The 26,720-nt window shown below is 54.4% G+C and overlaps 8 protein-coding genes across 8 annotated transcripts; 3 read left to right on the forward strand and 5 right to left on the reverse strand.

The window, feature by feature from the left end:
• Window positions 1-2,521: 2,521 nt before the first annotated feature.
• On the forward strand, window positions 2,522-5,336 carry J3D65DRAFT_676377 (P-loop containing nucleoside triphosphate hydrolase protein; the record flags this gene model as incomplete). Its single annotated transcript, XM_066803608.1, has 1 exon — window positions 2,522-5,336. The coding sequence occupies one exon, from the start codon at window positions 2,522-2,524 to the stop codon at window positions 5,297-5,299; it is 2,778 nt and encodes a 925-aa protein (XP_066655982.1). The 3' UTR covers window positions 5,300-5,336.
• A 2,118-nt stretch (window positions 5,337-7,454) lies between these two features.
• J3D65DRAFT_322535 (uncharacterized protein) lies at window positions 7,455-8,387 on the forward strand. Its single transcript, XM_066795355.1, has one exon. The coding sequence runs from the start codon at window positions 7,499-7,501 to the stop codon at window positions 8,231-8,233; it is 735 nt and encodes a 244-aa protein (XP_066655983.1). The 5' UTR covers window positions 7,455-7,498; the 3' UTR covers window positions 8,234-8,387.
• Window positions 8,388-9,898: 1,511 nt separating this feature from the next.
• Window positions 9,899-11,225, reverse strand: J3D65DRAFT_621548 (uncharacterized protein). Its single transcript, XM_066799969.1, has 4 exons — window positions 11,152-11,225; window positions 10,854-11,106; window positions 10,526-10,808; window positions 9,899-10,478 (listed from the first exon to the last, which is right to left on the reverse strand). The coding sequence occupies exons 1-4, from the start codon at window positions 11,178-11,180 to the stop codon at window positions 10,120-10,122; spliced, it is 924 nt and encodes a 307-aa protein (XP_066655984.1). The 5' UTR covers window positions 11,181-11,225; the 3' UTR covers window positions 9,899-10,119.
• Window positions 11,226-13,202, reverse strand: J3D65DRAFT_621550 (DNA polymerase subunit Cdc27). The gene is made up of 6 exons (XM_066799970.1): window positions 13,115-13,202; window positions 13,006-13,061; window positions 12,713-12,960; window positions 11,950-12,594; window positions 11,729-11,905; window positions 11,226-11,682 (listed from the first exon to the last, which is right to left on the reverse strand). Exons 1-6 carry the CDS (start codon window positions 13,166-13,168, stop codon window positions 11,534-11,536), a joined length of 1,329 nt encoding a protein of 442 aa, XP_066655985.1. The 5' UTR covers window positions 13,169-13,202; the 3' UTR covers window positions 11,226-11,533.
• Window positions 13,203-13,320: 118 nt separating this feature from the next.
• On the forward strand, window positions 13,321-16,921 carry J3D65DRAFT_667007 (tubulin folding cofactor D C terminal-domain-containing protein; the record flags this gene model as incomplete). The annotated part of the gene is made up of 5 exons (XM_066802985.1): window positions 13,321-13,488; window positions 13,532-16,128; window positions 16,173-16,529; window positions 16,580-16,745; window positions 16,790-16,921. 5 exons carry the CDS (start codon window positions 13,321-13,323, stop codon window positions 16,919-16,921), a joined length of 3,420 nt encoding a protein of 1,139 aa, XP_066655986.1.
• Window positions 16,922-17,001: 80 nt separating this feature from the next.
• Window positions 17,002-18,553, reverse strand: J3D65DRAFT_676382 (ammonium transporter AmtB-like domain-containing protein; the record flags this gene model as incomplete). Its single annotated transcript, XM_066803609.1, has 3 exons — window positions 17,002-17,753; window positions 17,799-18,477; window positions 18,524-18,553. 3 exons carry the CDS (start codon window positions 18,551-18,553, stop codon window positions 17,002-17,004), a joined length of 1,461 nt encoding a protein of 486 aa, XP_066655987.1.
• A 1,626-nt stretch (window positions 18,554-20,179) lies between these two features.
• J3D65DRAFT_657808 (Lon protease C-terminal proteolytic domain-containing protein) lies at window positions 20,180-23,339 on the reverse strand. The gene is made up of 2 exons (XM_066802532.1): window positions 22,742-23,339; window positions 20,180-22,695 (listed from the first exon to the last, which is right to left on the reverse strand). The coding sequence occupies exons 1-2, from the start codon at window positions 23,214-23,216 to the stop codon at window positions 20,339-20,341; spliced, it is 2,832 nt and encodes a 943-aa protein (XP_066655988.1). The 5' UTR covers window positions 23,217-23,339; the 3' UTR covers window positions 20,180-20,338.
• Window positions 23,340-23,428: 89 nt separating this feature from the next.
• Window positions 23,429-26,702, reverse strand: J3D65DRAFT_621558 (RNA polymerase I-specific transcription initiation factor RRN6-like protein). Its single transcript, XM_066799971.1, has 2 exons — window positions 25,280-26,702; window positions 23,429-25,235 (listed from the first exon to the last, which is right to left on the reverse strand). Exons 1-2 carry the CDS (start codon window positions 26,568-26,570, stop codon window positions 23,509-23,511), a joined length of 3,018 nt encoding a protein of 1,005 aa, XP_066655989.1. The 5' UTR covers window positions 26,571-26,702; the 3' UTR covers window positions 23,429-23,508.
• Between the last annotated feature and the right edge of the window lie 18 nt (window positions 26,703-26,720).

The raw sequence follows: 26,720 nt of genomic DNA on the forward strand, positions 1-26,720 counted from the left end.
ATCGAGTTGGCGGACTTCAAATACCGAGCCGACGAAGACATTATATGAGCCCCATCATCCTCATCTCATCCCTTCCTTGCTGTTTCTTTTCTTTCTTCAAGCCATCCCAAGGCGCATGGGCGGATTTGGTTTCCCTCCAGGTTGCATTTTTGGTTTTTTGCGTTGCTTTGAATTGGCCGCTACACGGGGTGATGCACGGATGGAGTTGCTTTTTTTGGGACTTGTTTCGAGAAATACAAAGTCTTTAGCACCAGTTCTGAGTATGTTTCGTGACTGATGTATAATAAAAGCTCTCAGGGTGGTGTTGAAAGCTCCGTAAAACTCCAGCCCGTAGGCTTGTCTGCTCAAGATTTCTCCATGTTCCGGCTGCTATGGCATAGGAAGCATCCGTGATTCTTCACTGGCAGAACAAGAGGAGCATTCATGCGCCCGGAAGCTTCCTTATCACTCAATTTGTAATGCAAACAAAACGCAATCGCGGTGCGCTACAAAGGAAAGTCCTCATGGGAGGGCTAGGCGTTCCATCAAGAGCTGTGAGTTTCTGGGGGCAGCTTGGGTTGCAGAGGCAATACTGAATGTTGGGGTATTGGTGCTCCTCTTTGGGTGCTTCTGGGGGATTCTCCGTAGCAAGCTGCGTTGGGTATTGTTGCAAGTTCAAGCTGCAGGGCCCTCGGCGGAGCAAGTTGGAAGCAACTGGGCAACCGTACAATGCTTCTGGCTGGCTATACAAAGGGACGATGCTGGCTACGGCGTAGAAAACATCGAAAGACAGCCATAGCGCGGGGACCTGGCTTGTGTGGAAACAATGCAGGAGCGCGAACCTGGAGAAGCAGGTAGAACAAAGGGCTTTCACGGCTTCTTCGAAATGCAACAACCAATTTTTCTCCTCATATTTCAGCTATACCTCATGGATTGTACGCGGGCAACGGGCATCAGCGCACTCCCAAGACGGAACCTCCGGAACCTCCACGAGCCAGCAGAAACCTCCTCTCATCTTGTATGCTGCCACCTTGATTTTTGTCCATTCCGGTAATACGGCCAGGCCGGCGCAGCGGGCGGAATGCTTCAGTGCTGTAATTCATGTCAGCCAGTGTTGAGCGGAGGTAAGGTGCGCAGAGTAACGTTGACTCACGTGTTCTGCAAGTGGAGCGCTGGGCCTGTACCAGACTACATGGACTCGACCGACGGCTCCCTCTTGAGACCGAGCGACTTCTTCAGACCGAGCGACTTCTTGGTTCCGAGAGACCTCTTGACTCCGAGCGACCTCTTGACTCCGAGCGAGCGCTTGATTCCGAGCTCCATCTTGACTTCGAGCTCCTCCTCAACATCGGGCTCCTTCTCGATAACGGGCTCTCCAGCAGCAGCATCGGCGGCAGCGGCCTTGCTCTTCAGGACATCGAGATAAGTCATGCAGATTTCTGACCACTCGTAAGCGTCTTGGTAGGAATCGGCATTGCCAATGTAGTCCAGAAATTTCTTGAGCATGGCATCGCTGCTGGGGCCTGGGAAGGTCATGATGCTTCAATCCAAGTCAGTATCGCCACGTCTGGCTTTGCAGCAGGATCTTGGGACTTGAAAGAGGAAGCTTACCGGAAATAGAGAGATTATGCGTGGAACTGTGGTGGAACGAGGTTGTATGGCGTTGTTGAATATGTTGTGGGTTTTGAGAGTGTTAGAGGAAAGTCGCGGTCGAGGGAAAGCAGGCGGCGAAATGGTTACTTGCGAAGTGTTAGTCGCGCCGCGAAGTGTTAATTGGGACTTTGGGGTGCGCGACGCCGGACTGCTCCCAGCGCCCGGCAGTCATGCTCCAATGTCTATTTTCGCAAGCGCTTGATGCTTGATTTTGCTGGTTTTTGGCCTGAAAATACATTCACCAGGTTTCTCAGGCCTATATACAAATAGAGTGTGTAAAGAAGGAACAGGTGTGGGCGAGGCGTGAACAGCTGCCTTTAAGTAATTCGCTCAACGCAATCAATTAGAGGCCTGCGATTAAGTGCCTGGTTGATTGAATTGCAGTGCATTCGGCAACTCGATTGCGCGACTTGCGCAACTGCTTGAGTTGTCGACCACACTACTCCCAAACTCAGGCAGAGACTCGCAAGTGAATGGAGCAATGTCTGCATGGTTGACGACCTCTGCGCTCTGCTCTCTTCCCGCCGTCAGTCGGTCGTACTATTGCCAAAACACCGCGGCCCGGGTGACGACTAAGGGGCCTCGCCAGCGACGACAAACAAAAGCTCTTTCTCGTACAAACACCTCCACACTTTGACACTGGCGCAAATTCAACCCACAGCACCCGAAGCGACGCATAGCACCGGAAGCGACGCGCTTGGGCCACCCAGTCCTTTGCGCCCGCCACCAAGCGCCGAACGCCATTGCATTCGCCCTTTTCTCACCGCACAACGAACAAATCGACTTCGTACAAATTCGAAAGCTGCCTTCACTCCTGGTCATTTTCCTACTTACGCGGTATCCCCGTCGACTTTGCTTTGGTTAGCTAACTTTGTTGCAGTCGACAGCCATGGCGTCAAGACTTTTGCACCACTTCAACGCATCATCTCCCGATTGCGAAGTCGACTCTTTGTCCTGCAGGCTGGCCGTGTTTCCTGCCAACGGTGGTGATCCCTGGGCCATCGGCGATGGTCATCTCCGCGAGCTCCAGAATACTTCGCTGCAGATTGCTTCGGACACTGGACCGATGGTCTACTCTTCGCTTCAGATCCGCCATCATCGCCACTTCAACTGCTTTGTTGATGTTAAAATCGTCTTCCGCGATTATGGAGACGACGGAAAGCCGATCAACACTTCTGTCATCGTCATCCGGCTTGACCGAGACTCCATCGTTGCGGAGAACGGACAGCCTGCCAGACTCGGTTTCCGCGAGGTCAGCGACAACAACCTGGCCGATTCTGCCGTAGCTTTTGGCCTCACCACCCAGGCCCTCATGTCTCAGAAAGAAGCGGTCGCCAAAAGCGGCGAGAGGTTGTTCTTCATCTCGATCCCGTACGCCGCGTCTCCGCCCTCCGCCAACCTCAACACGCGTGCGCCATGCCATGGTTCCCAACGCGCGTCAATCGAACACCTCCGACGCACTTTTGCCTCCAACGGTGTCATCCACGCCCTGGTCCGTCGTCCGAACGCTCCCATCCCGCTGATGGCCAAAATCAACGCCAGAATTACGCACTACCGAAATCAGAATCCGCTGGATCCTTACTACGCGATGGTTCCTAGGAAAGAGCGGCACATCCAACTTGGCGTTCAGACTCCCAAAGATCAGCGTCCAAAAGTCCACCTGGCGCCCCAAGTCATCTTCTGTGACTGGGATGCGTACATGACCGTATTGGGCTACGGCGTCGTCCAGGAGCGGGAGTGGGAGGTTGAGCACGCGGCTGAGAGAGGAACCTCCATGAACGCCGCAAACCATGCAGTGCTCAGGTTGGACGCTCTGCGGGAGCTCAGCACGGGAAATGCCAACGACTGGGCACGCAAGACATTGCTTGGGACCCGCATCATAGACATGCCTCTCTCCGACATGTACAACGACGTGGAGCGTGACGAGCTGGGGAATCAAGCGATGTGGCTGTCGATGTCCCACCTCAATCCAGGACAAGCCGCTGCCATGGCCATGACGCAGGCATTGCCCAACGGAATCGGACTGATCCAAGGGCAGGCCGGCACAGGCAAGAGTTTTCTCCTCGCGAACATGGTGCTTCCTTTGCTGTTCACGGATGCTCGTGTTGGAAAGTACGGCAGACGCGATGGTCCGGCGGCGCTGCTGCTGTCGACAGCTAACGAGAGTGTTGACGAAATCGCCAGGCGTGTTGAGTCCATCTGCGAAGACACATGCGAGCAGCTGTCAGTTCAAGGCCCAATGTATGTTGTCAGAGTGCATTCGGCAGCCTCGGAGTCTGCCCTTCTTCGCCGGGCTGTGGATCAAAGTCACGATTTGCAGGGCCAACAACACACACCCGGCCCGACCGAGTTGGACCTCTCGGATTTTGCAAGATCCCGTGCGACCATGCTCACAAGTGCGACGGACGCAGCACCCTCTGGGATTGCTGACAGGCGTGTCAAGCTCGTCAACCTCAGTCTCGGCACCCTCATGATGCTCTTGTCTGGCTTTGAGACAACGTGTCTTGCGGAAAGGGGCCAACAGCGTTTTGCGCGCTTCCGGGAATTCTACCAGTTGTATGAAGACGGCAAATTGGTCGATGAAGAAGCGAAGAAGACGTTTTTCAACCTTCAGGAAGAGCTGCGACAAGCAGCGCTGAGGCATGCGGACGTTGTGGTGACCACTCTCTCTACGGCTGCTAGTCGGAAGATTCGTGGCGTCGTTCAGCCAATGACAATCATAGTCGACGATGCAGCGCGAACCATGGAGCCAGACATTTGGAGTTTATTCACGTGGTACCCGCGAGGTGTCAAGCTCTTTCTCGGCGACACCCAGCAGCTGCGCCCCTTCGTGATGTCTGAAGGTGGATTCTCAGATCAGCTCCGTCTGTCTTTCTTCGCGCGCTTCCTTTTGCTGGGATATCCTTGTGTTGAATTGGTAGAGCATCATAGGAGCGTCGGCACCATCAAGAGTATCTGCAGCAAGTTGTCCAACGCTGGCCACCTTGAGACGTCGAAACAGACCGAGTTCGAGCTCCGGAGCCTGTCAAAAGCTTTTGAGGCAGCAGTCAGGGCTGGGTACAATACCAAATACAATCGGAGCGCACTGCTCTTCGACATCAAATATTCCGAAGACGCCTGTATTCCCCGCTCCAAATCGTACATCAACATCCACCACGTCCGGGTCGCACTGGATGCAGTCGAAAAGCTGCTGCGTCAGGGCATCAATGCTGAGCGGATAGCAGTTCTGGTCCCCTACCTCTCCCAGTTGGCAGTCTACAGGTTTGCACGCAACACCCTGGCCCAAAGCAATCCGTCTTTCGCCAGCCTCCATATGGAATCGTTTGACACGATCCAGAGCCGAGAGTACGACTTCACGATCGTCGACCTCGTGAGGACCAGCGGCCCTGGCTTCCTGCGGGATTCGCGCCGCGTCAACGTGGCTCTTTCGCGTGCGCGATACGGCATGATCATCTTGGCCAACCGCAGCGAGATTAAACGCAACCGGATCGAATTTCGCGACACTCCACCCGCCAAGATTCGAGAGATCTTCGCCAGCATGAAAATGTCGGTCATTGAGTTTCAGGCGCATGCGGAGGAAGGCTTGGTCGAGATTCCTGGATTGCGCGACATCACTGCCGAGAGTGCGGCTGGTCTGGATGCCGCTGAGGAGCCTGTCGCCGAATGAAATGCCCCTCAGTCTCGCGGTCAAGATTCGCGCCAGGACTGTGGCTCATCAGTTGGGATAGAAGTTAGTTAGGTATTGCAGGGACGGGGGATGCATCTCGGGGTTCAAAGAATTTGTAATCTCGAGTCTTTTCTCCCAGGTCTACACATGCGCGCGGAACAGATGGAGGTCGCCCTCAGCGGCGCACAGCCAGTCAAAGTCAAGTATTGTGCTAAGGCGGACCAGAAGCTTGTCCGTGACTAGATTTGGGCCCTTTTGACGTTGGATCACCCGAAGTATGGCTTCCAATGGGTGAAGGACACCCTGCTGTGTGGAAACATCAACGGGGTGTCTCCTTTTACGCAAATTCACTTGTGACATCGAGGCAGGAAAAAATCACATTGGCACTGAACTTGTTCGGCTCAAAACGGCACTCATCCCTACAACATTGAACGTCTGGAGCAAAATCAGACCCTGCCGACTGCAATCGGTGGCATCGTACCGTTAGATGTTTGACAGTGAATTCAAGGTACCTCTTTTGGCCTCTCTTTGACCTAAGGCGGCAATCTACTGTTTTCAGCTTTAAACATTCAAAACAAAGTCTAAGCCTACCGACTTGAGTCGATGGACCAGTCGGTATCAGACGTTTGACGGTGAGCTGAAGACTGCCTCTTTTGGCCTGTTCTGGCGGCCATTAAAGCACATTCACGCCAATGAGCCTTGCAGACTCAGCCTGTAGCCCGAGCCTGGGAGCAGTCGTTCCATGCTACGGCTATTTAATTGGAGCATTCGTCGAGTACAACCGCTTTGCCGCCACAAGGACTCTCGGGTTGCAATGTACCACGCCGAGAGGGTGACTGACAGTACAGAGCTGGCGCGGGTCACCAAACATCAGCTTGGAGCCTTGCTGGTCTATGGCTTGGTCATAAAATTGCGGCACACATGATAACGGCAGAACTAGTCAAGGAGCATTCATACGCTTGAACGGACGACGGTAGGAAGCATTCGAGCCCAGACTTAGGCATGTGGCAAAACCCGGGACACTTCCCGTCCGTTTGTCCTCCGAGACTCCATTTAACCTAAAAGAGCAACTCTGGCTTACGCTTCAACTTCAAACATTTGCTATCTCATAACGCCCATATTTCCACCTTGAAGACTCGATGGGAGCTGGAATACTCTTGAATGCTCCTCATCTGACTCTGGGAGGTCGTTGGTTTGCGACCTTCTCCTTCAACACTACGACCACGTCCTTCCAACAAGGCACATTGTGCATCCTGGCGATAGCCATGGAGAAGGTACAGCTGGGGGTGGTGCACCTGCTGCCGCCCAAGTATTTCTCTCTCGGCAGTCCTGGGGGAAGTGAGCCCAGTGCACCTGCCCACTCCATGGGTCAGCCCGCCTCTGGCCGTCGTCCTGTTTTCCGCCTTCTTCTCTCCATTCGTCCTCTTCCTATCCTCCTCTCCCCTCAACCTCAACCAACCTCTGGTGCAACTCTCCGCCACGTCGCCCTATCTTCTCAAGCTCTCACCACGAGGTGGATTCAGCGTCAATTTGACATGTAAGATGACCTCTCCATTTTTCGGCACCTTCTCCATCATTGATGCTGATACATTCCTTCTCCAGCCATGGCGTACCTTGAAGCGGCCCGTCACGGAATCGAAAACACGTCTCTGTCACTTTTGCATAGAGCAGCCTTTGAGAACATGCTTGTCAGCGACGTCCGCAATCGAAGCCGGTACCTGCCGACGCCCGGAGAGCACCTGATACAAGAAGCAGCGAGGATGATGGTTTGCCCCGACGTTGCCGAAGATGTCCGCAGAGATTGGGCTATCATCCTCCGATTCGAATCGGAACGAGAGGCACCAACCCCGCAGAATGACCACGGCCAAGATGCTCCCCAAGAACGTCGTCAGGCTCGCCAGCGTGAGTCTCAGCCACCGTCTCGTGGCAGACGTTGGCATCTTCAAAGGCCCTCCTGGTACGGGAAAGACATTCTGGATCGGTACCATTGTCCAGCCGCTCCTCTTTGCGACGAAGAAGAAGGAACCAGGTCCCGTCGCGCTGATCTTGCCCACCAAAAACGACTCGGTGGATGACATTGGTGCTCGCTGTGTCGAGTCATCAGAGCAGTTTGCCGAGGAGCTGGAAGTCGATCGCACAATCACCGTCGCGAGTCTTCATTCGCGCAAGTCCTAAAAGCCAACCGTTCGACAGCCCGGCATGGCCAGGCGCGCCCCTCGTCGTCCTCCGTTTCTGCGCAGCCCAATGGCCGAGGCGCTGCACGACTTTGCAGCCGCAAAGGAATGTGGCGCCGCGTACGCTGGCACCGTTCCCTCGCCACATGCAGACAAGCGTGTGGAGGACGTCGAGCACAGCCATGGCCAGCTCATGTGGGACATCTCGGGCTTCGTCGAAACGTCACGGTCGGAAAAGTTCAGCAAGGAAAGGTTTCTCAACTTCAGACACTTGTACCCCATATTTGAGCAGGACTTTGTCTTCACGCCAAAAGAGTCGACTGATTTTACCGCAGCGCAGCTGGATCTTGCAAAGGCCGCGCTTCTCGAGGCAGACGTGATCGTGGCCACCGTGGCTAGAGCCAGCGACCCTACTCTCTACGAGGTCGTTAAGCCCCACCTCATCCTGACCGACGAAGCCGCGCGGGCCACGGACTCTGAGATATGGCCAGTCTTTGTCAACTACCCAAAGGACCCCAAGCTGATGGTGGGCGACTCGAAGCAGCTGCGCCCAGTTTCCCACTTTGACAACCGACACCGGGATAAGCGCCACCTGGCCCTGATGACAAGACTCATGATCCTCGGAGACCCCTGTCTGAGTTTCATCAACCAGCATCGCTGTGTGAAGGAAATCGCCAAATGTCTTCTTGGAGTTGTCGTACGAGAAGCGCATCAAGAGCCCCGGCCACGAAAGCTCCCAAGACGCCTCGCCTTCGCCTGACCATGCCAAAGGCCAAGGGCACGACTGCTCCCACCGCGACCCCACGCATGTGGCCCGGTCTCTGCGGCCCCTTGCGAAGCCGTTTGTGGACGTGGTCAGAGAGTCCTACAACTGCCCGGTCAACAGGTTCGCGTAGCAGCTGGACCCCCAGAAGGCCGAGGAAGAGATATTGGAGTTGGCTGAGTCAGTTTCCAATGTGACCAACGTCCGCGTCGTCATGAACATCATTGTCAAGCTTGTCGCTGCCGGAATCGATCCCACAACTTGGCCTGATCCAAGGCCCTCCAGGCACTGGCAAGACTACCCTGATGGCAAACATGGTGCTGCCTTGCGTCTTCAATGATACTCGCTTGGAGGACAAGAGTGAAGGACCACCTGCGCTGCTGTTGTCCACCTCGAACAGCTCAGTCGACGACATAGCCGTGCGGGTCAAGGCAGTCTGCGAAGATGCCTCGAAAAGCTTGTCCTTCAACCGGTACGTGTACACCGTCAGGTTGCACTCGCCAGGAAGCGAGTCGGCCATTGTGAGGAAGTCCGCAGACCGGAAGCGCGGCGACAAGCGCCCAGATTTCCTCAACAGTCCGGTCGACCAGGACCTGAAGGACTTTGCCACGGCCAGGGCCCTTGCATCAGTGTACACGAAGTCGAAAGACAGACCCGCCGGCGTCCCCGACAAGCGTGTCCGTGTCGTCGACCTAAGCCTTGGACGGATCATGCTCCTCATGTTTGGTTTTGAGGACACGCCTCTCGCCCGCAAAGACCAGGAGCAGTTCGAGAAGTTCCGCGACAAAGAACCTTGCGACCCAACAAGGGATGGCGCGCTTCACCGCGCTCCAGACGGAAGGAGATCGCCAATGTCTTCTCGGACTTGTCGTACGTGAAGCGTATCAAGACCCTGATGCATGTGGCCCAGTTTCTGAAGCCCCTTGTAAAGCCATTTATAGATATGGTCAGAAAGTCTGATAACTACCTAGTTAATAGAATAGCGTTATAGCTAGACCTGCAGAAGGCTGAGGAAGAAATATTAGAGTTGACTGGGTCAGTACATGCCTAAGTTGCTGGGCTCGAATGCTCGAATGCTTCCTACCATCGTCTGGTGAAGCGTATGAATGCTCCTCGACTGGCCCTGCCATTTATCATAGTGCCGCAATCCATGACCAAGCCATGGACCAGCACGGTTCGGTGAAGCGTCTGTGATTCTGTTGTGTGGTTTAAAGACAACTGATAGCACTCTAGCGTCTCTAGCTTCAGGTAATGAAGAGAATTTGGGCGACTTGGTGGGGCCAGTGAAGAACACTAGAGGTATTCCCTGGTTTTGCTGGAGGCCGACTAGCCTTTGAGAAATTTGATAGTCTGTGAACAAGGAGGATTCAAGCGCAAAACAGGCATCGGTCGGGCGAGTTGTTGCCTTGCTCAACTCCTGATGTCCGTCGTTTACTGGCCAAGCATCATCAATCAGCGAGCGGAATTGTGTTCTTGGCGAAGATCTTCTTGCCCAGGCCAACAAGTAGAAAGTACCTTGGATATTGAGATGCGAAAGCATGTGTGTGCAAGCTTCTGGCATGGCCGATCTACAGCTGCAAGGAGACTCACCTCGGTGGAGGAACGGCTACGCCGGAGACGCCGGTCGCAGGAGTAGAATGCGCGATTGATGCGCAAAAGGAATGCCAAAAGATCTGAATTTCTGGGGGACTGCTTCCCCGGCAGCGAAACAGCTGGAAGCAGATCGTGCTCGACGGAGCCTGGAATCCGTATGTGTTGCCGTGCCAAATTTACAGCCAGAATTTCTCCTTCCCCAACCGCTGCACCCCAGGTATCAATATCGAAAGAAGCGAAGGAAAGCGAAAAGGACGTAACGAGAGGCTGAGCGTCACCCCCTGCAGACGCTAAACTGGAGTCTTGAAAAAACCGTCTTCCTCGCCCCAACTCAGCGCCACGCTGCGTGCCAACAGGTCGTTGACGGCCTGCCCGGGGTGGTAGTCATTCGCCCACAAACAGGACCATCCGTCCCAATTGAAACATGAGTCATCTCTGGCACCAAAGCCCGCTGGGTTGTGTAGCGGGATGCGGAACGCCGGCCGCACGTCGACCAGCACCGATTTGACGCCCAGCTTGTGCGTCTCGGCGTGATATCGCGCGACGCGCCGGATGAGCAGCTTGTTGAATTCGGTCAGGATGGCGTGCATGAGTGAGCGGCCGAGCAAGTCGTCGGATTGTGCGCGCATCGCGGGTGTGTACTGCAGTGCTGCTGGTTGTGAGAATTTGGCGCACCAGGAGGAGCGGAGGACCTACGTGGCAGTGTGAAAAAAGCAAAATTTCTCACGCCCTCCTTGTACAGGATATCCACCTGCTCAAACGTCTGCTTGATGACTTCGTGCATGAGCTCTCGTCGGAAGTGGTATTGGTGCAGCAGCTGGTCCATCCATCCATGTTCGTCCAGGCGTTTTGGGAAGCGGTGCCAGTCGTTCCCGAGATCGTTGAGGCCGACCCAAATGGCGAAGAGGGTGTTTTCTGACGTCCAGTTGGCGTACGAAGGACGCGGCGTGGTTGCGAGTTCATCGCGGAATTGCTTTACCTGCGCTTTGTTAGACAACATCTACCAGAAACGACGAAGACTGACCTGATCGTTGGCGCACCTCACTCGGTCAGGATACGGCATGCGCGGCTCCACCAGGGTGCAATTCACCGTCGCGCCACCGTCTGCAAAGTTGTACGTCAAGATGTCGGTAGCATTGTACTTGCTGATCAAATGGCCCACCCAATTTGCCCCACCGGCTGTGGTGACACCGGGCCAATTTGGGTTTCCGAGAGGGTTCTCCAACGACGGTTTCGGGCCAGCAAGGTTGAAGTACGTCCATGAAAAGGAGTCCCCTCTGCAAGCTCGTCAGTCGGAATTTGGTAGTTTTGTTGCAACTTACATAATGAAGAGGTACTTCAGGGCCTTCATCGTGGCTGTTGAATCTCCATGCTCTCTTGACAATAGTATATAGCAATTGGGATGGTCTATGCTGTTGGCATTCCATTCGCTTTAAATTCTAGATCTACGCGCTGAGCATGTGCATTCCGACAAAATATACTCATCAGGGTTGAGAGGCATCAAGGTACATCGCGACCCTTCCGGGGAATGTCCCTTGTTTCGCGCGTTCTACGCGCGTGGTTTGTTGGAGCACGCGCCACTTTGCATGACCTCCAATTCTTCTTATTCCACGCATCTCGCAACGCACCTTTTCAACCGAAAGCCATTTCCATCGAATTCATCCCCAGCCGGAGAGTGAGAAGGGTCTGGAGTGCTGTTGAATCTCATTTCTTCGAGAAAAATGACATTATGCTCCCCTGGCCTTGTTTCGCGCCACCCTTTTTGCCTTTGGACGTTGCACTGGGCAACCTGGGCTTTTTGGGCGCCGGCTCGTCCTCCGAGAATGATTCCCAGACGGCTTCCTCTTTGGTGACTGGCAAGGGTCAGCTGACAGCTCATGCTCAAGACGAGCCACCTACCCAGGAATCCTTCTTCATCCTTGACAGTCTTCTTCTTCATCACGCGGCGCTTGCCTCTTCTTCTTCCTCCAGTGACGGTGACAGTGTCTTCTTGCTTCTCTTCCGGCTTGGGTTTGTCGATCGGGACGTCTTGTGGCTCTTCTTCAGCCGACGCAGGCGCATCCTCCATTACTTCGTCTGCGAATTGTCAGATACTGAAGACAGTCCAGTGGAAAAAATACCTTCGGGTTCATCCATCATGTCCCGCAGAGCCTTGTCGCGCTCTTCCTTTTCCTTCTCTGCCTCAGCCTTGGCCTTTTGAGCCTCCCCGTTATCCTTAGACTTGTTGGTTGACACAACATCCTCTGCTTCTTCGCCCTCGGATTCGCTGAGCATGGGTTCATCCACTGGGGGCGTGGGCGTAGCGTCGGCTGTAGGTGTCTTTTTGGGTTTCGCCTTGGAGAAGGAGGAAAAGAGGTTCGATGTCTCCCGCTTCATTGGCGGCTGCTTGGAGTCCTTTTTCTTGCCTGGTCCTCCGGACGCGTGCGCCTGCGAATTGCTTTCCTTCTGCTTCGGTTGTGTGGCTTTGGAGTCGGTCTCTGGCTCCGCTTTTGCCTTTGCTGGAATACTTGGACGAGGCGCACTCTTGTTGGCGGCGGCCGGTGTGGGACGGTTTGGCTTCGGTTGATTTCGACCAGTTCGTCTCTTGACGTGAGGGTTGTGAATGGCACCATACTGTCTCAAGGCCTCGACAGGATCCTCAACAGTAGCCAGCTTTTCACAGACCTCCCTGTTACAGTCCGAAAGCAGATTGAGTGTTTTCAGAGGACCAGCCTCGAGGCTGTAAACGTGCAAGGCGGTGATTTCCTCGTATCTTGATTTGGCATCTGCTCTTGTTAGCCGTGTCGAGCGCTGGCACCGTACAACAAGTCGAGGGAAATGAGAAGGAATCCTGCAATGTTCCTTCACGTGCCATCGCTCGGAGGTTTCAGGGCGGGAGCAGACCTTCAAAATCCTCCTCCCTCGCAAGCATTATCAACGTCTCCTTCATTGTTGGTCGAGCCGGCTCGTCGTCTGCGTCGGGCAGAGAGCTTTGGTAAGGAGAGCTGCTTGGGATTTCGCCATCTTGATGTGCGCCGTTGGTGCCGTTTGTCTGTATTGCGGTGGGTCTTTTGCTGCCGGAGACGAGGTAGGTAGCGTGGACGGAGCCGGATTTCTTCGCGTTTTGGGTCTTGTGAAAGTGGTAAAGCATCCTAATGCTGATTAGCTTGAGACTTCCAATTGGCCAAAAGACTGACTGCTTGGCTAGGTTGACATGCACACCCAACGCTCTGCTGAGCAGGCGGTAGTTGACCTGCGATGCGACAGAGTCAGCTCAGTACGCCGCGCAGGTGGGGACCACAGTACAGGTCGACCTTCATTGAGGACATTGGTGGCCAGATATTCCCTATACTGGTCCATGGCGAATGTTGGACAACAAAGTAGAGAGTTGCGGAGAGAAAGAGGTGCGGAGCGCGTCGACCGTCTGTGCGCAGAATCGCGTAGCGCGTCACGTCACATGTCGCTCAGGGAAGACCACCCACTTCGCACTCGACCCCTGCATCACCAATGCAATGGACCCCATCGACGACGAAGACGTCAAGCTGCAGCGAGCATCAGTCGGCTTGCTGTCCGACTTGCAGACGTCGCTAGAAACACTGCTTTGGAAAACAGACCGCTCCGGCAATCGACGTGTTCACCGCGCAGTCAGGCAGCTCGAGCTCCATCGCCTTACATCGTTGGTAAGTGCCCATCTTGAGTATCTTCATTAGCTGATTGGGTCAGATTGAGCCGTTTCAAGAAGATCCGCAGCTGTTGGATGCACATTTGAAGCATGTCGTCCCTCCCTTGGTATCTGCCTACTTGGAGCGTTTACGGCTGCCTTCGGCCGCCATCACAAAGCCAAAACTCGTCTCCATCTCTTTTGCCATTTCCCGAATCCTGTACACGCTATGCAAAGTCCGCGGAGAGAAGATCATTGTGGGATTTCTCAACAACGAACCTCGTTACTTGGAGCCAATGCTGGACCACGTCGAGCAAGGCTTGAAGGACGATTCCTTTGCGTGGGAGGAAAAGTATGTGGGGTTGCTGTGGCTTTCTCATCTAATGTTGGCGCCCTTTGACCTCGCATCGATATCTTCGTTCCAGCCTCCCGAAACTGCCCAAGCCCGGACCGGCATCTCTTTGCCAGACGACTTGCCCGGTATCGTGAATCGAATGATTCCAATCTGCATCAATCATCTGGAATGTGCTGCAAAGGAGAGGACTGCCGCCAGCGGGGCATTGGTTCGACTTTCCCTCAGGCCAGATATGCGCCGGCTCGGTGTTCTCCATTCTCTAGTTGACTGGGCCCTATCCTATTTCGAGAACACCTCGGAGGAGCTTGCTGGCATCCATCGTTGCATCGGAGTGCTGACGTTTCTCAACGGTCTTGTCGCCTCGGCTAATAAAGACGAGCTTGGAAGTCACATTCAAAAAATCTATCGCGCCTGTGACAGCATCATCAATCAAGGAAACCTTGCCTTTTTCAAGTCTTCAGCTGTGTCAAGAAAGCTGATCATCAAGACTTTTCGCAACATTGTTGTCCACTCTCTCCAATCAGATGGCTTGGAAGATACATCGGCCCTGCTGGAAGATGTAATTGATTTTCTTCTTCAATCGGTCGGGGACGGCGACAGCCCTGTTCGTTACGCCGCAAGCAAGGCACTCAGCATCATTGCCATGAAGTTACCAGACGAGATGGGTGCTGAGGTCATTGAAGCCCTTCTTGGCTGTCTTGACGAGGATGTGCTTTGGGAAGGACCCGTCCCCAATCTTACCGTGGTAAATGCCCTTCGCTGGCATGGCCTTACCCTTACTCTGTCGCATCTCCTGTACCGAAGGGCTCCTGCCGTTGACCAGCTACCGGAAATCCTGAATGCCCTCGTGCTGGCTCTGAATTTTGAGCAACGCTCTGCGACAGGCGGATCGATTGGAACCAACGTGCGGGATGCTGCCTGCTTTGGTATATGGGCAATATCCCGACGCTACTCCACGAAAGAGCTGGAGAACGTCCCTACCACCTCCATTCGGTCGGCTCAAGTCCACGATCAAAGCCTTTCTGTCATTCAAGTCTTAGGAATAGAGCTTCTCACCACAGCCTGCTTGGACCCGGCTGGCAACATTCGGCGCGGATCCTCAGCTGCACTTCAAGAGCTCGTTGGACGGCATCCCGATATGGTGAAAGATGGCATCTCCCTCGTGCAGACGATCGACTTTCATGCCGTGGGTCTTCGTGATCGCGCGCTGGGACAAGTCAGCTTTGAAGCAGCAAAGTTCCAGCAAATCTATTGGCAAGCCCTGTTCGATGGGCTGCTCGGGTGGCGAGGAGTGGGATCTTTGGATTCGGCATCAAGATTGGCAACAGCCAAAGCTGTTGGTCGGCTTGGTTCACTCCAGCTGCCTGGAATCCTCAGGAGTATGATTGAGCAGGTCAGGGCACAGTTGGTCCAGCGCCAGGTTCGAGAAGTGGAAGAAAGACATGGCCTGATGCTCTGTCTGGCCTCTCTGCTCGACGAATCTTTGAGTCGACTGAAGGCATCTAGCTCCAACGAAGGCGTGGATGGATTGATGGACTGCTGGAATCTTCTTAATGGTCAGCTCGAGCTGCCCGAAAAAGCATTCACGTCACCAGCCCTCCGGCCAGAATTCACGGCTGGTGCTGTTTGTGCTCTGATTGCAGCTTTGGCCCGCATTGCCAATAGTCGCCCCGAACACTTCAAACACGACGTGGATACCGCTTTGACGCCACTCACCCATTGCCTTGGAAGGAGCGAAGACTCCGTCCTTCGAAACTTACCTCCGGCTGTCGCAGAAATCTCAATCCTCCTCACAGAAGATGGGCGAAAAGACCTACTTGACAGCTGGCTTTCACACCTTGGCCAAGCAACGACTCGCATGAATGTCAGAGCGTGTGGCTACATGATGGCACTCGGTGCGGTATATCCCACAATCCCGGATCAAAATCGCACGCGGATCGTCGAAGCTCTTGCATCCCGATGTACAGCACCGTTTGAAATAGAGACGCGCGTGATTGCACTTCGCAGCCTTCAGCTGCTCTTTGGCAGTGTGGTCGTTGAAGACCTCAGAATCAAGATCGCGGGAGCTCTCTTGACTGCGCTGAACGACTACACCATCAATGAGCGCGGGGATGTTGGCTCTCTCGTGCGGCTTGAAGCGCTCAATGCCATGGAGAGCGCCTGGCAAATGGGATTGACGGCAGGCCTTGAGGTACAACTTCAACTGCACGCTGCGGTGCTGCGGCTGTCCCTTGAAAAACTCGACAAAGTTCGACTAAGAGCAGCCACCTGCTTGCATCGGAATGGTCATGGAGTCTTTGAAAGGTGAGTCAGAATTCATGTGCAAATGCGGTTACTAACTTTGCCAGTGAACCTGAGCTCGAAGCCTTTGGTGTGTCTTCCCTCGAGTACTTCCAAACGGCATTGAAGCAGCTCGATTCGGACTTGGAGGATCCGACGGAACTAGCCTTTGTTGAGGGCTACATTAGTTCCGCCGGCATGGGATCTGAATCGGTCGTCCAAGCCTCTCGACTTGCCCTTGTTGAAAAAATGGAATCGCTACCTGTGGAGGGCGCACAAACCTCCTTGTTCGACGTCGCAAACGCAATCCTTGGCGTTTTCAAAGCCAATCTATCCAACGACCGAATCATAATGCCACTGCTGGACGTAGTAGCATTTCTCTTCGACGTGCAGGTCCTGCAGCGGCTGAATGACAGCAATTTCAAGTAAGTCCCTATATAAATCTGATGATGCGTTCTGACAAGCCGTCCCAAAGATGGCGAAATCTTCTTTCCCTCGTGCAAAAGTCGCACTTCAAATCAAACAACATCGCCAAACTGCACCTGGCCTTGGATGCCTACCGAGGGCTTGCAACTGTGCCAGCTATTCGCCCGGATGTCATGACGAAACTGTCGAGCATGTTGCTACATGCCTTTCCCAAGGTATTCTCAACGAATCTGGTTTATTCTCCGCTAACATCAAGTAGATTCGAGTGAGCGCGGCGGAAACTCTCTTCATCATCACCACCAACGACGGTCTCAAACATTGCGACTGGTCCCAGTCCGCCAAGACTCTGAAGCCAATGGCGGAGGAGTTTAAACGAGCAGCTCAAATTTGAATGGTTGAACAGTCAAAACGCCATTAGAATATATTCGTCTAAGCTCCAGTGGTATCACGCATTACTCTAAAACAAACAAATCAAGCACTCTTCGGCGCAACATCTTCCTTGTCACTCCGGTGGCTACTGGCACCAGACTGGCTGTTGTTCATGGCCGGGGACATTCCGGTCGTCACATGCGTCTGCTCGACGAGGGTCCAATCGCCAATTTGTTCGTCGAAAAATTGGTCAATGTCCAGACCAATCATCTCCGCCTCTTCGCTCACCCGCAGATGCATGCCCGGAATGTACTTGAGACCCAGGAGCAGAATGCAAGAGACGGCGAAAGAGTAGGCAGAAATGGCGGTGATTTCGGCAAGTTGCCTGCCAACTTGAATGCCTTCGCCGTCCAGAGCACCAGCACCCGAAGTTCCCAGGCCGTCGAGGGACGCCACCCAGGTCTGTCCGAAGATGCCGGTGAGGAAGGATCCAATCATGCCGCCAATTCCGTGAAGCTTGAAGACATCCATGCCCTCGTCGATGTGCATCCATTTTTCAACATCCTGCACGAGCGAGCAGGCCACACCCGTGAGGAAGCCAATGACGGCAGCGATCCAGAGAGAGACGAAACCGGCAGCGGGGGTGATTCCAACGAGACCGGCAATGGCACCTGAGCAGGCTCCGACGACGGAGAACTTGCCCTTGTGCTTGATGTAGTCGACAATGACCCAACCGAGGATACCGAAGCAAGCGGCGGTGTTGGTGTTGAAGCAGACAAACATGGAGCGCACGGTACCGTTGAGGGCCGAGCCACCATTGAAGCCGAACCAACCAAACCAAATAAGGACAGTTCCTAACCAAGTCAGCTTTGTAGAATATAGTGAAAGTTGCAGCTTACCCAGAAAGACCAGGGTCGTGTTGTGCGGCTTTGCGTGGCTCTTTTCGCCATGATGCTTTCTCTTTCCAAGAACAAGCGCATAAGCCAGCGCCGACCATCCAGAGGCAATGTGCACAGGTCCACCACCGGCAAAGTCGAGCGAGGGCAAATTGTACAACCAGCCGTTGGGGTTCCAGGTCCAGCACGCAATGGGGCAGTAGACGATGGTCGCCCACAAAAAGGCAAACACCAGCGACGGCACAATCCGACCACGCTCAAAGGAGCCGCCAATGACGATCTGGACGGTACAAGCGCAAAAGAGCAACTGGTACAAGCAAAACACAATCTCCGGAATGAGCGCGGAGCCTGGCGACGGGGCAACCTGAACATTGATGAGGCCAAAGTTGGAAAGGTCGCCAATGAAGGCGTTGGCGGTGCGACTGTAGGCCAACGAATAGCCCCAGAACATCCATTGAAAGGTGGTGACGGCCATGACCATGAAAGATTGGAAAAGCAGCGCGAGTGACGACTTTCTGCGCGCAAGACCGCCATACAGCAGGCCGATACCGGGGATGATGAGGAAGACGAAGACGCTGCAACACATCAACCAGATGTAGTGGAACTCGATGCCCGTGTATTGGGAGTTGACGTTGACCATGGTCGGGTCGCCGCCTTTGGGCTCGGCGGAGTTGAACTCCGGCTGTCATCGTCAGTCTGGAATTAGTCGTGCGAGCAGCACAACTTACGGTAGGGAACATCGTGGTGGCGTCCGCCATGGTTGGCAACCTCGAGCAGCAAGCAGGCTCACAATATCGCTGGTGCCAGGTACGAAGTCCAAACCAGGGGTGGGAGTGCAAACGCGGGAAAAAGCAAATCAACCGTTGTGAAGAAGAGCCCCCGCGTATATTATATCTTCGCCTGACACCGATGGCTCATACGCGTAGTGGGTCTTCCATTACCTTTATCTCTGCCGCCGCGGTACGTCCGCCCAGAAAGACGACACGCGCTCCGCCTGGGCCGGCCAGCCAAGCTTACAAAGGGAGAGTCAAGACGAGCCGAATCCTTCGGCACGGCAGTGTACCCTGGGTAGGCAAGTAGGCGCGCGGGGGTCACGACTACCGCCGCTCCAGCGCAGCGGAACGCCAGCTTGGCTCTGGTGGTTGCTGGTTGAGCTTGTCAGACGCCTCGCGCCCATCACGACGGCGGCCGATAAGCAGCGCAAACGCGTTCATCGCCGTTTCGGCACTGCATGAGACGAGGTAGATTGGGGCCGGGAATCGGGGATGAGGGCCGAAAAGAGCGTGGGCATCGCGATGGGCGGCGGAGGCCAAGAACTGGGCGCGTGGGGAGGAGGGAGGGTCGAATGAATGGACGGGGAGGGAGGAACCGGGGGAACGTGCTTGGTGAAGGGCGCGTGGGATGGGCATGGTGGCTGCGTAAGTACAAAAGTATTTTTGGCAGAGACGAGCTTGTTCGCTTGCTTGCTTGCGGCCCCCGTTGATAAGTGGTAAAGGTTGTTTCTGGAAATGTGTTGTTTTGAGTTTCGTTGACAACAACGCAGATAAGCGGATGGCGGAATCTTCAGAACTGTCAGTTCTTGTCCATGTCGTCATGTCACCATTTCTTTTGTTTCTTCACAGGTCCACCTTCTGGGCTGCAGACAGGAGGCTCGTGGACGGACGGTTCCTCGCGTGGGCGCCCCGTTCGCCTACAGATTGTCTGGATTCTTCCGCAGCCGCTAGCCAGCTGGGACGGCGGCGTTCAATAACGGGAAAAACTTGCCCAATAAAGTTAGTCTCCGGAGACCAGACGCCGAAGGGTTGCCCTGTGTCGCTGTCGATTTACCCTCTGGCTTCAGAGATAAGCAATGATAGACGCATGTCTGTGTAGCTTCACATCAAATGCGCGCGTTCCAAATCGTGAAATGCTGAAGAAGATGTCGCAATGCGCTTAACATCTATTTCTAAATGTCACAGCTACAGCGGCCGCCGGGGTCAACTGGATGGCCCAAATGTTCCATCAACGTCGTCTTATCAAACGCAGAACTACGGCAATCCGCAGCCCCTGATTGGCCGGCCCCGTCAACCTCACATCGCTGGCGCAGCCTTAATTCAACTTCTTGCCTGAGGCAGACAGATAAGATAGGGCTCGTTGAGGTAATGGCATGTGACGGCCGATATTGGCAGCGGCTGTTCTAGTCAGGGCGAGCAAGATTGATCCCAGGAGTACGGAGCAGGTCCTGCAGCGATCGAGTGCATGGGGGAGATTGTTATCTTATCTCGGGCTGTGATATCATTGCGCTGCTGGGACAGGCTGCCCTGGGCCGAGGCCGTGGCGCAAACTCCGGACCCTGCTGCTGATTGGACCGCATGCTTTCTGTTGGAGGATGCGGTTTGTGGTTTGGCATGGGAATGGTTTCTATGTGAGCCGCTTGTTGATTTCTTTTCAAACAAATATGGGAGCACTCGACAGCCAACCGACGTTCAGCAAAATCAATATGTAGTCGTGATTGAATCTCCATTAAACGCCGCAACCCCTTGCCAAACGAAGAATTCCATCTCTCACAATCTACTCTCAAGACCAACCCAACCCTTCTCGCCTGGCCATCTCGCATCCGGCCAGACGTGCCTCATGGCCTCCCAAATGTGACTGACGTGCTCAATCTTTAAGCCTTGCTTGACCTCCTCAGGCAAGTCCTTTGCGTCCTTCCTGTTGCCCTCAGGCAAGAGAACAACCTCGACGCCGGCTCTCAACGCTCCAATCAATTTCTCCTTGATGCCACCCACCGGCAGCACTCTTCCGCGCAGACTGACTTCTCCCGTCATGGCGAGGCGCGGCGGTACCGCTTTGGCGGCAAACAACGAGATGAGGGCAATGGTGTGAGCAAGTCCGGCAGAGGGGCCATCCTTGGGAATAGCACCAGCAGGGCAGTGGACGTGAATGCTGCGCGCCTTCATAATATCCTCCGTCGGATCGGCCGTGAGGCCAAGGTCATATGCGTGTGCTTTGACCCACGTCAAGGCCACCTCGACAGATTCTTTGAGCACATCACCAAGCTTGCCCGTCAATTGTACGCGCCCAGTGCCCGGCATGTCTGCAACCTCGATGAAGAGGATACTACCTTGGCCGCCGGTGCTGTAGGCTACGAGTCCTGTGACGACGCCGGGACGCGAGGTTTGCTCTGCAAGCTCTTCGCTAAAGGTTTCAATGCCAAGGATGGCTTCAAGGTCCTCGAGACGAACCTCAGGGTGGTAGGCTTGCAGATTCTTGGTGTCGCTTGCTTCGGCGTACTCTACTGCCTTGTAGCGGCACACACTGCCAATTTCGCGCTCGAGGTTGCGTACGCCAGACTCGCGAGTGTAAGCCGTGATGATTTTGTCAATGACTTCCTCTGGGAGGAGCACTTGGTCGTGTTGGAGACCATTGGTCATGACTTGCTTGGGGAGTAGATGCTGAGTAGCAATGTGGCGCTTCTCCAGCGTCGTGTAGCCAGACAGCTGGATCGTCTCCATTCTGTCGAGCAGAGGTGGAGGGATTGTATCCAGAGAATTTGCGGTGGCGATGAAAAGAACTTTGCTCAAGTCGATGGGGATGTTGATGTAGTGATCGGTGAAGGTGTGATTTTGCTCCGGGTCGAGGACCTCGAGCATCGCAGCAGATGGGTCGCCGCTGTGGTTTGCATGTCCAACCTTGTCGATTTCGTCGAGAAGGAAGACGGGATTTGCAACGCCAACCTTTTTGAGTCCTTGGACAATGAGACCCGGCATCGCGGCGACGTAAGTTCTTCTGTGTCCGCGAATCTCGGCCTCATCACGAACACCACCAAGAGAGATGCGATGGAATTTGCGGCCCAGAGCAGTCGCCACAGATTTTGCCAAACTAGTCTTGCCAGTGCCCGGGGGGCCGATGAGGAGCAAAATGGGAGACTTGTCGACCATGCGCTTCTTTTCGAGGAGCCGCGTTTCTTGCTCTTGACGACGCTCTTTTTCTGCTGGGTCGGCTTCGACAGTCGGCTTTTCGGACTTTTCATCTTCGCTCGCTTCGACATCTGTTTCTTTTGGCTTTTCATCCTCATGCTCCTTGTCGGACAGTTGTTTGATTTGAGCCTCCAAGCCAGCATTCACAGACTGTTTGAGCTTCAGGACGGCCAAGTACTCCAGGAGCCTCTTTTTAATCTTCTCGAGCCCATGATGGTCATCATCGAGCTGTTTTCTCGCTCTCGCCACAGTCTGAGCGTCAAGCTGATCCTGGGTAACCTTTGTCCACGGAATCTCGGCCAAATTTTCGAGATAATTCCTGCAGACCTGGTATTCTGTCTGCGCAGGATTCATCTTGTTGAGCCTGGCAAGCTCGCGCTTTGCAACCTTGTCTGCTTCGGGAGAAAGTTTGGCGTCCTCGAGCCGCTTCTTCAACTCGTCGAGCTCGCTAGCCTCCTCCTGATTTCCGTTGCCTCCACCTGGGAATCCCGGGAAGCCGGGGAAGCCGTTTGATCCATTCATCGAGTTGGGCATGCGGATGCGTCCTCTGTTCAATATTCCCATCTTCTCCGGGTCGATGCCGTTTGACTTGTTTGTGGAGAGTGTAATCAAGCGGCTATTTCCTTGAATGTTTTGAATCTCGCGCTGCACAATCTCAATCACTCGCTGAACCCTCGCCTTGACGGATAGAGTAGAAAGCACGAGGAGTCGGTCCTCGCGAGAACATTCCGAAGCGGTTGCGGCCATGGTATCGGCCAGGACTCCCGCCTCTTCGATTCCTTTTCGCGCAATGGAAAGTTCCAACCGTCGTGCCAGGATGGGCGTCATGTTCATATTCATGCCGGGGAGGATGGAGGAAAGTCGAACCAAGGCAAGATACTCGCGCGAGAGCTGCTTCAGCTCGGCAAAGAGCTTGATCAGGGCGGGATCCGCAGTATCAACTAGCAACAGTTAGGTCATGGCTCTGCGCAGGTAGTGGGAACGCACCATCATCTTCCGTGTACAACACCTCCGCCTCAAAGTATGGCCGTTCTTGAATGACTTCCTTGATTTTGAACCTGCTAATACCCTCCACCACCAGACTTAAATCGCCTTGTCCTCTTCCCTGCACGCCCGACACTTTGGCCAGCACTCCGTACGCATACAAATCATCCTTGGTCGCATGGACGGGTTCCTTATGATCCCCTCTGGCCGACACGTCCTTGTTTCCCCGCTTCTTCGAGTCAATCAACCTCTTGCCATCGCGGCTCAGCAGCGGCGACGCCAGCGGGACGCAGCCGATGGTGACCGGAGTATCGGATTTGGTATTGGTCGCGCGACTGTAAATGTGCGCAAGTAGAGAGGCGATGTCGGCGCGATTGACGATGGGCAGGGTGAGCGAGGTGCCGGGGAAGAGGACGGACGGCGCCGCAAGTGGGATGACGGGGAGCACGCGCGACTTGGGAGCTGTTGCGCCGGCCATTTATCGCGACGATTCCAATAGGGCTGGATGGTGATGAAGTGCGACAGGCGGGCCTAAAGTAGGGCCGAGCACTGGATCTTTGTGGGGTGAAGATGATGGAGAAGTTGCTGGAAGGTCCAGTCGTGGTGACGCGGTTCAAGTACCCCGGACCTCGGCCTGGACTTATCGACCACAATCCCGAACGTCACCAGGCACGTGAGAATCTTATCTTATCTTGATCGCTATACAATGCTTTGTGGATGAATGCCCTAACTCCTATTCGCTATGCAACAACAAAGGGTATCGTACTGAATCAAAATCCCTCAATCCTCCTCTTCTTCTTCTTCGGACGACCGCCATGCGTGCCCCTTTCAACCTGAGTGCTTGGAAACTGTGATGGGGTCATCTGGCTGCTAACGAACTGGCTGAGATTTGGCCGTGGGATATTTGCAGGACCCGGAGAGCTTTGAGGCTGGTGGTGAATCACCAGAGGAGTCTGGGAAGCTGTTTGAGCCAAATGGGCTGCAGTTTCCCGTCTCTGTCTCTTGAGGTGTCGCATCGCTTTCCTGTGCAGACGCTCACGCTCCTTTTGGGTGAGTCCCTCGTCATTCATGGCAGCTGCGCGCTCATTCGCTCTCTTGGTCGCGTAGTAATCATACAACTCAGGGTTGGTTCCTGGTGCCCAGTGCGACAGCAAGCGCGTCATTTGACGGTTCAACGACGGCTGCTGCTTGCTGAATGTAGTGTACTGTCTCAGCCGTGACACTGCTCCATCATGAATTGAAGAAACTCCAGATGAAAACGTTGTCCCAGATACAAGCGACGGAGTTGCCTCGGGAGTCGGAAGAGTGCCGTGGAAGTATGACTGCGACGAGCCCAGTTGCGATCCAGGAAGACTGGACGGAAACGAGTCTGGTCCGAAGCCCGCACCCTGGCTCTGCGCCTTCAGCGGCGACTCGTAATCAAGCCTTTGACTGTCCGCTACTTCCGCTTCATCAGACTGGGGTGCTGGTTGCTTGATGCGTATCGTGGTGGCCGACAAGCACAGTTGAGTTGCGACCTGCCTCGCCAGTCGTTCATTCGTCAGGCGAACTCGTCCAGGCGTGTCTTGAGGTAGTCCGGACAACCAGGTCTGGATAATCTTGTCGTAAGTTGCCGAAATGGATGGAAGTGGAGAGCCGACTTCCTCGCCCAACTGGGTTTGAGCATTTTTGAGAACATTGATAGACAATGCATTCTCCGCAACGTTGTCCAAAGAAAACGACTGGAGAAGCTCCGCGAACGCCAGCGACCCCTCATCAACATCATCAACGCCAATCTCAAAGCCAGCAAACTGCATGAGAGTGTCGTTGTGGTGGGTTTCGGTGTCGGCTTCTGCTCCCAAAACTTCTCTCAAGCTTGTAGTTGCCGCAGTGATGTCTTCGGCTTCCGCCTTGATCGATTCATTCAGATTTTGGCTGACCCGAGTGTTGTTCACGGTAAAATGGTCCACACCATCTGTCGGGAGGTCACGGGGCAACGCCTGCACGCGATGGCGTCGACGTCTCTTTCCGTTCAACCACGGAGGTGTCACATCCTCTTCTTCGCTGGCATACTCATCAGGAACAACAAAATCCTCCTTGACAATGCGCGAGCTCAATTGAGCAGAGCCCTTGCCATACCACGAAAATTGTTCGATTCGAGGAGGGTTTCTCCATGGTGGGTCGGAAAGGTCGTACTCGGAGTCCCACACGGAAGCAAACTGGTGGTAAATTTCCATCTTGATCGAAAGAAACCACAGTCCAAAAAATCGAACACCATGGTCGCGGTACTCTTGGCCGATTCCAGAGGTCTCTCGACCTGAAACCTCGCTGTATTCGAGTGGTTGAGCGTGCACCCCCACCACAGACGTAGGTCGCGCACCGGGGGTGTCTATTGGTCCTAGATTGAGCTCGATCGGATCCGAGCAAGCAACCAAGGCAGACTCGGCATCTTCCTGTCGCTTGTAGCTTAAAGACGTCACGAGACTATTTTGTTGAGAGCGCAGCAATAGAATGCAGTCTGAAAAGTCAGTGGGTGTTTTTTCTCATGAAATGGCAACGCACCATGCTCCTGGACGACTGGAGTGATTTGGAGAGTCGTATCTTCAACGTTGCGAAAATGTCGCCAAGAAAGTAGAACGACGGGGTCGATGGCTTTTTGCGGATCCGTGTTCTCCAAGCTTGGGACTTGAATGACCAGAACATGACTAGACGTCAAGACAAGCAAACGCTTGGGATCAAGAGGATCGACTCGTAAGTCAAGAATCCAGGTACTTCTTCCGAGTCTGAGGCTCGCAGCACTCAGTCGAGCTGAATGTCCTCGAAAATTCGAGACGACAACGTTCCGCCTGTTGCACACGGCGACAGTGCTGACGTCCTTTACCCAGGTGATGCGTCCCCAGCAATCATATCGGCCGCCCAAGTCCTCGTCTTGTTCAAACGTGTCGTCCGCGCTTTCGAGATGGCCGGAGTACGCGACGACGGTCTTGTGGCGATGTCTTCTTCCCTTTCTACCCTCAAGATCCCAAATAGACCACGACCCTTCTTGATTTAGGGTGGCAAATTGACGCTGGTACCAAGGATTGAAAGTGAGGTCGGATATCGCAGGATCGTTGGGTTCGAGCAAGAGGGTGACGAGCGGACTGGCTTCCAATCTCGAAGGCCGGAATGACGAGCGAGAATTTGGCGCTCTCGATGCTGAGACTGGTGTGCGGTGGAAGAGTGGTCGAAAAAGATGGACCGATCGAGCCGTCCGCGCAGCCAAGTACGTTCCTCGATCCTCAGCCGTAGGCGCCGCAGCGATGATTTGCATAATGGGAGCACCGTTTCCGCACCACCAGCCAGTTTCTCCGTGCTCCAGCTCCGGCGTCCTCACCCAGAAGTTCTTGTCATTTCTCCAACCATGTCGTGTAGGCACAGCTCTTATCAGGCGAAGCGCTTCGCCCGCTTTTCCACCAGGCACAGCTGCAAAGGCGAGGGCTGCTCTCGAGCCTTTGCGATGGACGTCTCGAGCCCTTCCGAAAGCCAACAAATCTCCACGCAGGGGGTCGTACTTGGAGGCAACGATGTCGATGGCCTGAGAGACTTGAAGGTCGCGTGCCAGAACATCCTTTTCGATCAACAGCTCTGGATACAGCCCGGAGAATTGTTTTTTGCGAAAAATGTCTGCATTGTTGGTGTTGCGCTCGACTTGCTCTGCGCCGGAGGCCTCAATTGAGATTTTGGGTTCGTCCAAGGGCCGCAGCTCCTTTCTCTGGCCCGGCTGCCGTGGAAAGTCCCACGAGTGATTGTCTACATTGTAGCTGGGAAAGCCAAAGTGACCGTAGTGCAGGTCGTGGAGCGAGCGATCAGTCATCTGGCTCGAGTACGTCGTACGGTTTGTCGTATTTGAGCGCGATCATTTCCGGCGAAGGATACGGCGTAATAATGGTGTAGAGGTGATCGGTAGCATGAAGTTGTTCAACGGAGTGCAGATGCGGCGAGTCGGTGGAGAGTCGATGCGACA

This window comes from Phyllosticta citribraziliensis (assembly GCF_038025025.1).
Source record: "Phyllosticta citribraziliensis strain CPC 17464 chromosome Unknown J3D65scaffold_5, whole genome shotgun sequence".
Taxonomy (NCBI): domain Eukaryota; kingdom Fungi; phylum Ascomycota; class Dothideomycetes; order Botryosphaeriales; family Phyllostictaceae; genus Phyllosticta; species Phyllosticta citribraziliensis.